This window comes from Rhinopithecus bieti, unplaced genomic scaffold (genome assembly GCF_001698545.2).
Source record: "Rhinopithecus bieti isolate Rb0 unplaced genomic scaffold, ASM169854v2 scaffold_72161, whole genome shotgun sequence".
Lineage (NCBI taxonomy): Eukaryota > Metazoa > Chordata > Mammalia > Primates > Cercopithecidae > Rhinopithecus > Rhinopithecus bieti.
In genome coordinates this window covers 496,006-508,151 of record NW_016828382.1, presented here as the reverse complement: position 1 = coordinate 508,151, position 12,146 = coordinate 496,006, and the positions used below count along the sequence as shown (strand labels likewise).

The 12,146-nt window shown below is 40.4% G+C and overlaps 1 protein-coding gene across 3 annotated transcripts in view; it reads left to right on the top strand.

The window, feature by feature from the left end:
• Positions 1 to 12,146, top strand: part of BCAT1 (branched chain amino acid transaminase 1) — a 137,805-nt gene that overhangs the window by 58,848 nt on the left and 66,811 nt on the right. For all 3 annotated transcript variants that reach the window (XM_017864524.1, XM_017864523.1, XM_017864525.1), the window contains exon 4: positions 10,694 to 10,804. In XM_017864524.1, the coding sequence (XP_017720013.1) occupies positions 10,694 to 10,804 (111 nt within the window). The remainder of the gene's footprint in view (positions 1 to 10,693; positions 10,805 to 12,146) is intronic.

The window sequence follows — 12,146 nt, the reverse complement described above, 5'->3', positions numbered from 1 at the left end:
TGCTGGGATTACAGCCATGAGCCACTGCACCTGGCGATGTGGTTTTAAATTTGAAAGAAAGAATATGCCCAAGCTCAAGTCACTGGTTCTCACACTTAATATGCATCAGAATCACCTGGCTACACCTCCAGAGTTTCTCATTTCTAACACGTTTTCAGGTCACGTTAATTTTGTCGCTCCAGGAACCACATTTTGGGAATTGCTGGCCTATGGGAAGTAAATGAGAAGTGATTTAATGTCATTTCTGGAAGTTAAAAAAGATTTTGGTGGTCACTGGTTTTTGAAAACTCTTTGAAGACTGGGTGGGGTGGTTCATACCTGCAACTTCAGCAGTTTCGGGGAGACGGGGTTCTTGGGAAATGAGCCCTCGATGCACTAGATCTGGTGCTATTTCCACGTAGATAATGTCAGAGTTGTTCAAACCAGAGGGCCTCCATCCTGAATAGGGGCTGGGTAAAAAATGGCTGAGACCTACTGGGCTGCAACATGGTGAGACTCTGACTCTGTTAAAACAAACAAACAAACAAACAAAAAAAACCCCTCCTCTTTGGCCATCTGTTTAGATGAGTTGGAATTCATTCTACTTTGATTAGTTTTGCCAATTTAGATTTTTGGAATTAGGGTAGTTTTAAAAAAAACTCTCAAATTACTGTTATCTTTTGTTAAAAACCAAAATCTTTTATTATTAGTCTTCTGCTTACAAGTATAATAAATGTTTTGTATTAATAACTGGATTGTATATTACGTAGTTACCACCATGTAACAAAATTAATAGCTTAAAATTACAAGCATCATTTTTAAATTATTTTTCATGTTTCTGGGGTTGACCAGGATGGCTAAGTGGTTTTGGCTTGGGGTCTGTCACATGGTTGCTGTCACTGGCTGGGGTTAGAGTCAGCTCACAGGCTTCCTAACTCATATAGCACCGGTGATAGTGTCTCTTAGCATGCTAATGCTTCATAATTTGTGTATAATGAACAGTGAGGATGACCAGAGGTCACTTTCATTGCCATCTGGGCTGCAAAACTCAAGGAGTTGAAGGCTCTTCCGGCATTATTTGTTCTCCATGTGGTCTCCTCAGCATGGTGGTCACAGAGTAGGCAGCCTTCTTATGTGCTGACCTAGGGCCCAAAATCTATATGTCTCAGCTGACTGAGCCCAAATGGAAGCTCTATTGCTGTTTACGCTCTAGCCTCAAAATGACTCTTTCAGGAAAAATGGTCCAACGGAGTTTTCCCTCTACTCTCACACCACCACAACAGTAGTCAACATAGGAGACTTCTGTGACCAAAGATGTGGGGATTTCTCCCCACCACCGAGCAGTGAACCCCAGCTGGGTGTCCTCCAATTCAATTCCCACACTGTTGTTACAGGAACAGGGTCCCAATCCAGACCCCAAGAGAAGGTTCCTGGATGTTGCACAAGAAAGAATTCAGGGCGAGTCCATAAAGTAAAAGAAAATTTATTAAGAAAGTAAAGGAAAAAAAGAATGGCTACTCCATAGACAGAGTAGCTGTGACGGTGGCTGCTTGGCTATTTTAATGGTTATTTCTTGATCATTTGCTAAAGAAGGGGTAGATTATTCATAAATTTTCCAGAAAAGGTATGGGCTATTCCTGGAACTGAGGGTTCCTCCCCTTTTTAGACCTTGTAGGTTAACTTCCCATCATTGCCATGGCCTCTGTAAATTGTCATTACACTGGTAGGCGTGTCTGTTAGCATGCTAATGCATCATAATTAGCTTATAATGAGCAGCGAGGATGGCCAGAGATCACTTGCATTGTCATATGGGATTTGGCAGGTTTTGGCTAGCTTCTTTACCACATCCTGTTTTATCAGTGGGGTCTTTGTGACCTGTATCTTGTGCCAACCTCCTATCTCATCCTGTGACCTAGAATACTAACCTCCTGAGAATGCAGCCCAATAGGTTTCAACCTTGTTTTACCCAGCCCCTAATCAGGATGGAGTCGCTCTGGTCCAAATGCCTTTGACATTATGCACCTGGAAATAGCGCCAGATCCTGTGGGTTGGGGGCTCATTTCCCAAGACCCGAACCACCCCAACCCGGCCCAGACACCAGTCACAAGTCCTGGCCTCTGGAATGTCTGACTGACTGGTGTCAAGTTGGAGTTCCCATGACCCCCTCTTCTGGTTTGATTAATTTACTGGAGTGGCTCACAAAACTCAGGGAAACACTTAGGTTTAGTGGTTTATTATAAAGGATATTGCAAAGTGTACAGATGAAGCGATGTGTAGGGCGAGGTATTGGGAGACGGAGTGCAGGGCTTCCATGCCCTCCCTGGGTGTGCCACCCTCTAGGAACCTCCATATATTCCACTATCCGGAAGCTCACTGAACTCATTCTTTTGGGTTTTTATGGAAGCTTAATGTCAATATTCATTCCCCTGGGGTGTGAGGCAGGACCCTCACTGGAGAGGGTTTTTTATTTTATTTCATTATTTTTAAAATATAAGATTGGGTCTTGCTATGTTGCCTTGGGTGGTATTGAATTGCTGGGCCCAAGTGAGCCTTCCACCTCTGCCTCCCAAAGTGCTGGGACAACAGGCATGAGCCACCCAGCGCCTTTGGAGAGGATCTTAAGACTCACAGTCAGAAAGAAGGACAGGAGGTCAGAGAGATTCTGCTTCCTGCCCCTGAGACCGAACACACCCAGCATTATAACAAAAGACTGTAACAAGGGCTGTGGGAGTTACCAGCCAGGAACTGTAAATCACACAGTATTATTTCTGCCTTACTCTTATCAGTCATGATGGTTACAAAGGGCTGTCCAAGTTCAAAAGGAGGAAAAAAGCACTCCACTTCTTGATGAGGAAGGTCAGGGTTCTGGAAGACCATGGGGGACTGGAAACATTGTATGGCTATTTCATGGAAAATACAGTCTGCGAGATACATCAGTGATAAATGGGGAGATAGTGGATGTATTGTTTTCCTCTGAGTGCCAGATTGGGTTCTAGGATTTCACAGGCCAGATATTGAAGTGACTGCGTTGTCTCGGTTATATACCTTGGGGTTCGTCATTTCATGCCAGGAGAATTTAGGACAAAGACTCACACTAGAAGTTTAAGAGTGGAGGTTTAATAGGCAGAAGAGAAAGAGAAACAGCTCTCTCTGTAGAGAGAGAGGGATCTTCGACTGGAAAAAGACCATCCAGCTTCGGATGAGCTGGATTTTATAGTCAGGTTTGAGGAGGAAGTGTCTGATTTACTCAGGGCTAACAGATTGGTTTGATGAGGTATGACGTTTACATAGTGCACTGGGAAGTCTGGTTGCCCCACCCTAATCTTTTTATGCAAATGGGCTTTCCAGTTGATTGGCGCCATCTTGTCAGCTCCTTACTGTACAGGTGGCTGACAAAGAGAAGGGAAGATGGAGCCACCATCTTGAACATGATTGACACAACTGTGGGTATCTATGTCTGCAGCTCTATTTTACAGGCTGCTCTTCATTGGAAAGGGTCTGCTTTTCATTAAAACAAAAACCGTACTGAGGACTCTCGTACCCTCCTTCTTTTTTTTTTTTTTTTTTTTTTGAAACGAGTCTCGCTTCTTCGCCCGGCTGGAGTTGCATGGCCGGTTCTCACTCACTGCAACTCCGCCTCCCGGGTTTATGCCATTCTCCTGCCTCAAGCCTCCGAGTAGCTGGATACAGGCGCCCGCACCTCGCCTGGCTAGTTTTTTTTTTTTTTTTGTATTTTTTAGTAGGAGACGGGGTTTCACCGTGTTAGCCAGAATGGTCAGATCTCCTGACCTCGTGATCCGCCCATCTCGGCCTCCCAAAGTGCTGGGATTACAGGCTTGAGCCACCGCGCCCGGCCAGGTGATTTCTTCCTAACTCCTGTATCATCATTATTACAGTGTCATAGGAATCTAGGAAGTGTGATTGCCTTGTGGAGAGAACTTTAGGGTCCCTGGATTTTCTCACCAATCACATTCATTTCATTCCCTGTTTACCTGTTTAATAAATGTTGAGTGGCTACTATATGCCCAGGACTGTGCAGGGTGCCCGGAATAGGATGGCAAGCAAACCAGCCATGACCTTGCTCTCAAATAATTGTTTTCTTTCTTTCTTTCTTTCTTTTCTGAGACAAGGTCTTGCTCTGTTGCCCTGGCTGGAGTGCAGTGGCCTGATCTCAACTCACTGCAACTTCCACCTCCTGGCTTCAAGAGATTCTCCTCCCTCAGCCTCCCAAGTAGCTGGGATTACAGGTGCGCACCACCACACCTGGCTAATTTTTGTATTTTTAGTAGAGACAGGGTTTCATCATGTTGGCCAGGCTAGTCTCAAACTTCTGACCTCAAGTGATCTGCCTGCCTCAGTGCCACGCCTGGCCTGTTTTCTATCTTGTTTTTTTTTTAACCCCCACGTGGAAACTTAGGCAGGGATTTTATTTCAAAGAGTTTCTTTCCAAATACTGTGGTGAAACATCTATTCCATTTATGTTTCAGGCTTCACATGATTCAGTGTCAACCTGACTTTTAAGTTCAATAGTAGTTTCATTTTTTAAAAGTAAAATTGAATAGGAGTAATATCCTTGAACATGTTTCTCCTCCAATCATCGGACCTATTGAGTCTAGAATCCATTTTATTTTGAGAGCTGCAACTACATGTGGTTTCTGTTAATATCTGAAAGTAATTTTTAATATCTCAAGGTTTCAAATAGTGATAATTGTGAAGGTTTCAAGTAGTGGGGGAGAGACGTGAACTGTGATTAGGGAACGTGGATTAAAGGAAATGAAAAGTTGATAATAGGCACTTCATTTTCAGGTTTAAATAAATATTTAGTGAAATAAAGCATAATTTTAAAAAATGGATCAGACATGCATGTACTATTTAATGTGTACTAATAAATGAATGCTCATAGTTGCCATCCAGATAAAGAAATAGAACAGTCGAACATCACAGAAGCCCTCGCGTGTCCCATTCAGATCACAAACTCTATATCTTTCTACTGGTAACCGGTATCCTTACTTTTGTGATAACCTTTGTTTGCTTTCCTTTATGGAGTGTGTGGATTCTTAACACTATAGTTGTGCCTCTTTTTGAACTTAATGTAAATGAAAAAATAAATATATATTGTGTGTGTGCGCGCATGTGTGTGTGTGCTTGCGCACGTGTGAATACTCCTTATTGTTTGAGCTTAGTATTATGTAAGATCTATCCAGGAAGGACCAACCCTAACATTTGTGGGGCCTGGGACCTAAATATAGACAGAGATGACATGGTCCACTCCATATCTGTTCCCATCCCAATTCTGCCCTGTGCTACAAGGGGTCTTGCAGACACTGCATAGATACCCATACCACCTGCAGGCAGATGACCTTTGCCTGTCCTTTGGACTTAGACCTGGGTACCCTACTAGTGGTGTCTGCTCTTGGGATGATAAACCTAAGGAGCACATCAAGTTTATATATATATGTTCTTGGTGAAACAGTAACAATTATTATTTTTATTAAATCTTGGCTCTTGAGCAAATGTCATTTTAATATTCTGTGTGATAAAATAGCAATGTCACATAAAGTACTTTTACATACTTAAGTACAATGGTTGTCTCAAGGAAAAGCAGTTATGTGATTGTCGTGAGTTTGTAAGTGGAACTACTCTTTTCATCGAGCACCATTTTTACTTGAAAGAACAAAGTATGAATATGAATGCAGATTTGGCCATTTGGCAGATTTTATTTATTTATTTTTTTGAGACAAGGTCTTGCTGTGTCACCCAGACTGGGGTGCAGCTCACTGCAGCCTTTACCTCCTGGGCTCAAGTGATCCTCCTACCTCACCCTCCTTAGTTGTTGGGACCACAGATGTGCACCACCGTGCCCAGCTAATTTTTAAATTTTTTGTGGAGACGAAGTCTCACCATGTTGCCCAGGCTGGTCTCGAACTCCTGGACTCCAGCAGTCCTCTCGCTTCAGCCTCCCAAAAGTGCTGGAATTGCAGGCGTGAGCCACGATTCCCAGCTTGCCTTTTCATATGTTTATTGGGTTGCTAAATATGTTCTTATTTAAAGTGCCCACTTGTTCAAGTTTTTTGTTCACTTTTTTATTGCTGTCTTTATAATTTCTTGATGACAAGAAACACATTTAAATTAAAGGCAGTTTTGTTAATCTGCCTTATGTTTGGAATTTGTTGTGTCTTTAAAGACTCTTTTCCTGACCTTATATTATAAAGACATCCTATAGTATTGATGTTATCATTCAGAGTTAGGTCTGTAATCCTAGAAGTTGATTTTTGTATGAAGTTAGGAGCCCAATTTTTTTCCACCTATGTATATCCAGTTTTCCCAGGACCATTTAAAAAGACAGTTCTTTCCCCTCTGATATGTCACGATGATACCTTTGTCATGTACACATGAGTTTGCTTCTGGATCTCTGTTTGTGTTCAGTTGTTTTACTTGTCTGCATAAATGCCACAGTCTTGGTCTCTCAGTCATTATAATGAGCCTTGCCTGCTAGGAAAGTTCCTTCCACTTTGTTCTCCAAGAGCGCCTTGGATATTCTTGGTCATTTTCTTTCCGTGTAATTTTTAGATTTGGTTTATCAAGTTGATAAACTTTTGTCGTGCAGTTTGTTAAAAGAAAATAAAATGCCCTAATGTTATTTTTTTTTTTTTCATTTGGATTACATTGAATACATAAATCAATTTAGGGAAAATCAACATCTTTATAATATTGAGGCTTTTTATCCATGAGCTTGAAATGGCTTCCTACTTTAATAACTTGGTAAAGTTTTATATTTTCCTTATGGATCTTTCACTTCTTTTGTTAGATTTTTCTCCACTTAAGTATTCTATCTTTTAATTCTACTGTAAATAGTGTTTTTATTTTCTAACTGCTGCTATTACATAGGAATATAATTTTGCATCTGGCCAGCTTGCCTAAACAGTTGATTTCAAAAGATTATCTGTCAGATTTTCTGGGCTCTCTATCTCTGTAATTGTATCATCTATGTTTTATGATCTATGACAGTTATATTTTTTCATCTCCAAGCTGATATTTTAAATTTCATTATTCTTGCTTTATACTGGTTGTACATACTTAAAGTGGTTGCAGTAGGCAATTTGTGATGTTCCCAATTTGATAAGGAAAGCCTTTACATTTTACCATTAAGTATAACGTTTATTGCCAGCTTATTATAGCTATCCTTTGTCACTTAGGGAAGTTATCTTTGTTTTTTAGTTGTTATATAGGAAACTTAAAATAACCATAAAAGCTAGTTTAATTTTATCAGATGCATTTGCTACATCTAATGAGATGATCATATAGTTTTTTTCCCCCTATAAACTGTTAATATAATTAATCACATTAATTGAGTTTTTAAAATGTTAAACCAATCTCCATTTCTGGGATAAATTCAACTTGATCATGTTGTATTAGCCTTTTGTATATCTTGCATCTATATTACTGAATGAGATTATCATAATCTTTACTTGTATTTTGAAGCCATGTCATTAAGTGCATACAATTTTTATTAAATTTTTAGTTGACAAATAATTGTATTTATTTATGGAGTACAATATAGTGTTTTGATATATGTTTACATTGTAGAGTGACTAAATCAAGCTAATTAACATACTCATCACTGCACATATTTATCATTTCTTGCGATGAGAACATTTGAAATTTAATCTCTTAGCAGTTTTTAAATATATGATACATTATTATTAACTATAGTCACCATGCTGTCCAATAAGTCTTGAAAACTTTTTCCTCCTGTCTAATTGAAATTTTGTTCCCTTTGACCAACATCTCCCAATTCCCCAACCCCTAGACTCCTCTGGTAACCGCCATTCTACTCTCTACTTCTCTGCTTCCATCATTTTGGCTTTCTCAGTCCACATATAAGTGAGATCGTGCAGTATTTGTCTTTCTGCACTTGACTTGTTTCACTTAGCATAATGTCCAACAGGTTCCTCATGTCACTGTAAATGACAGAATTTTCTATTTTATAGCTAAATAACATTCCATTGTGTATACATACCACATTTTCTTTATCCATTCATCTGTTGGTGGACAGGTTGCTTCTATATCTTGGCTATTGTGAATAATGCTACAATAAACATGAGAGTACAGATACCTCATACTGATTTCAATTCCTTTGGATGTGGTCCCCAAACCCTGGGCTATGGACCAGCAGTGGTGTGTGGCCTGTTAGGAACTGGACCGCACAGTAGGAGGTGAGCAGCTGCAAGTGAGCATTACCACGTGAGCTCCATCTCATCTCAGATCAGTGGCAGCGTTATGTTCCCATAGGAGCATGAACCCTATGGCGAACTGTGCATTGCAGGGATCTAGGTTGTGCACCTTTTATGAGAATCTAATCCCTGATGATCTGGGGTAGAATAATTTCACTTGGCAAACCTCCCCACGCTCATCCCTGTGGAAAAATTATCTTCCACAAAACTACTCCCTGGTGCCAAAAAGTTGGGGACCTCTGCTTTTGGATATATACCCAGAAGTTGGCTTGCTGAAGCATATGGTAGTTCTATTTTAATTTTAATTTAATTTAGTTTAATTAATTTTTTGCACCTAGGTTGGAGTGCAGTAGTGCAATCATAGCTCACTGCAGCTTCCAATTCCTGACCTCAAGCCATCCTCCCAACTCATCCTCCCAAAGTTCTGGAATTACAGGAATGAGCCATTTCACCCAGCCCTATTTTTAGTTTTTGAAAGAATCTCAGTAAGTTTTCCATAATGACTGTATTAATTTACACCACTACCCTCAATGTACAAGGGTTCCCACATCCTCACTAATACTTGTCTTTTATCTTTTTGATAATACTATAAGTATGTATAGTTTTAAAATTATGAAATTTAAATTGAACCTTAGGAAGTTGCCACTCTGTTGCCACGCTGGAATGCAGTGGCGTGATCTCGGCTCACTGCAATCCCCGCCTCCCAGGTTCAAGCAATTCTCCTGGCTCAGCCTCCCAAGTAGCTGGGACTACAGGCACACGCTACCATGCCTGGCTAATTTTTATATTTTTGGTAGAGATGGGTTTCACCATGTTGGCCAGGCTGGTCTCAAACTCCTGACCTCAAGTGATCCAACAGCCTTGGCCTCCCGAAGTGTTGGGATTACAGGAGTGAGCCATCGCACCCAGCCTTGAAGTTGCCTTTTTTATCTTCAGTAGTGCTTCTTGGCTTAAAGTCTTTTATTTTATAAATAATAATGGAACCTTGCCAGTTTTATTTCAGAAAGTGTTTGCAGGCCAGGTGCAGTGGCTCATGCCTGTAATCCCAGCACTTTGGGAGGCCGAGGCAGGCATATCACTTGAGCCCAGGAGCTGAGACCAGCCTGGGCAACATGTCAAAACCTTGTCTCTACAAAAAATACAAAAAATTAACTTGGGCATGGTGGTGCACGCCTGTAGTCTCAGCTACTCTGGAGGCTGAAGTGGGAGGATTGTTTGAACCCAGGGGGTAGAGGTTGTGGTGAGCCAAGATCTTGCCACTGAACTTCATTCACCCTGGGTGACAGAGAAAAACTCTGTTTCAATCAATAAATTTGCATGATATATCTTTTCTGTCTTTTAATTCAGATATTGTCAGCTGAGTCCAATCTGACAAACTTATCTTTTAACTGAGGCTTTAGTCCTGTTATATTTAAAAAACTAATAATATATTTGCAGTTAAATACAACATCTAATTTTGTGCTTTTTAATTATACATGATTTGTATTTCTTTTTTTCTCATGTAAGTTTTTAGGGTATACATCTTTAAAGGCCTTACTTTTCATTATCGTTCAGTTTAACTTACTTTCTAATTTCCATTTTTGTTCTGTGACCTATGGTTTATTTAGTCGTGGATTTATTTTCCAAAATATGGATGGTGTCCAGTCATGTTTTTGGTATTGATTTCTGGCTTATCTTGTGGTTGAAAAATGTGTGAATTCTACAGCTGGTCTCTGTAAGAATTCTCTCTATGTCAGTTAGGGAAGTTTGTTGTTCCTATCGTTCATATCTTCCATATCTTTACTAAGGTTTAGCCTGTTTGTTCTATAAATTACTTAGAGAACCTGTGTTAAATTCTCCCACTAAAATTATTGATTTTTCTCTTTTCTCTGTATTTATCAGTATGTATCTACTGAAGTCTTTTCAAATCCCTGCTCAGTGGTTTGTTCAGTACAGCACTTTGTTTGAGGGAGGTGACATGGCCCAACATAGTGTGGTCTTGAGCTGCCTGATTTCTGTGATTTAGGGACTGAACCAGCTCTGGTCACATCTGGATTATCTACTGTCCAGCATTCAAATGAACAAGATTAAATGAAAGGATATGGGGGTACTCTTTGGGGGCCACGGTGCCACAAGGCCTTTGGTTTCAATGTCCATTGCCTAGGGAATTAACCTGTGCTGCGTGATTTTAGATGTTTTCTTCTTGCTCTCTTAAATAACGCCTAAATGTGTTACTCAGCAGTGTGGCTCCTGCTAAGCAGAAGAGAACTCAGAATTCCTACCAAATTCTGATAATAAAACAACTTTCCACCACCTCAACCATTGTTTTTACCAGTCCAGTCAACTGTTAGCTTTCCTGGATTCAATGATCTCAAGTTGAGGTCAAGGTCAACAGCTTTATGGGATGAATAATATAAGCGCCCATAGGAAAGTCAGTCTCTTGAACGCAGGGATTGTTTTCTTGTAGTTACCCTCTAAGATTTTTTCTGTTTTATCTCCAGTTATTTGAAGGATTGAAGGCATTTCGAGGAGTAGATAATAAAATTCGACTGTTTCGGCCAAACCTCAACATGGATAGAATGTATCGATCTGCTGTGAGGGCAACTCTGCCGGTATGTAAATGTAGGAGTTTCTTTTGTGTTCCTTTTAATGTAACGAGTCACGTTGTTGACCACCAAATATTAATTTCTGAATAGTTAAATATTCAATACAAACCATATGAACCATATGAACATTAACATTATTTCTGATCTACTTTAGTTAGGTAAAAATACAAGAAAATGGTCAGGCACGGTGGTTCACTCCTATAATCCCAGCACTCTGGGAGACTGAGGTGGGCAGATCACTTGAAATCAGGAATTCGAGACAGCCTGGCCAACATGGTGAAGCCCCATGTCTGCCAAAAATACAAAAATTAGCCGGGTTTGGTGGCACATGCCTGTGGTCTGCTCTACTTGGGTGGCTGAGGCATGAGAATTGCTTGAACCTGGGAGGTGGAGGCTGCAGTGAGCCAAGATAATCACATCACTGCCCTCCAGCCTGAGCCACAAAACGAGACTCTGTCAAAACCAAACCAAAACAAAACAAAACAAATAAAAAAACCAAGAACATAATACCATTTGGCAATTCCACAATTTTTTTAATCAGTGTCTGTGGGGGATTCATATGCATGTGAGAGATGAAAGAATAAGGAAGAAAAATCTATCTCAAACTAAAATAACATGTGAAGACCACATGAAATTAATATTGAAAATGGAAAATATGTTGTGCAGCACAGGTAATTTGGGGATATTTTGCCTAATTGCTTTAGATGCTAGCAAGATATAGTAACTTAATTATTTCGATATTTTATCTTAAGTAATGTTTTGAGATAAAAAGATACCAAAAACAGTTTCTCATGGCCATTGAATCGTGGCTGTCACAGTTTGTTATGGAGCAGAAATCATTGTAAGATGGCTTAGATTTGTTTTTTTTTTGAGACAGTCTTGCTCTGTCATCCAAGCTGTAGTGCAGTGGCACCATCTCAGCTCACTACAACCTCTACCTCCCGGGTTCAAGTGATTCTTGTGCCTTAGGCTCCTTAGTAGCTGGGATTACAGGTGCATGCAGCCATGCTCAGCTAATTTTTTATTTTTATTCTTAGTGGAGACATGATTTCACCATGTTAGCCAGTCTGGTGTTGAACTCCTGGCCTCAAGTGATCTGCCTGCCTCTGCTTCCCAAAATGCTGGGGTAACAGGCGTGAGCCACCGTGCTCAGCTTCGGGGATTTAGCCCAAGCTACGCATTCAGGAAGCCCGAGGACAGCTAAATCCAAGTGCTCTTCATTCCTCTGCCTATTTTTGTAACCCGCATTTCACCCACCTCCTTTGGAGGCCATAATATAATAGCAGAGGGGAAATTAAGGTAAATTCTTTGGACTTAGGTCATACTTTCGCTCTTCTACCCATTACAG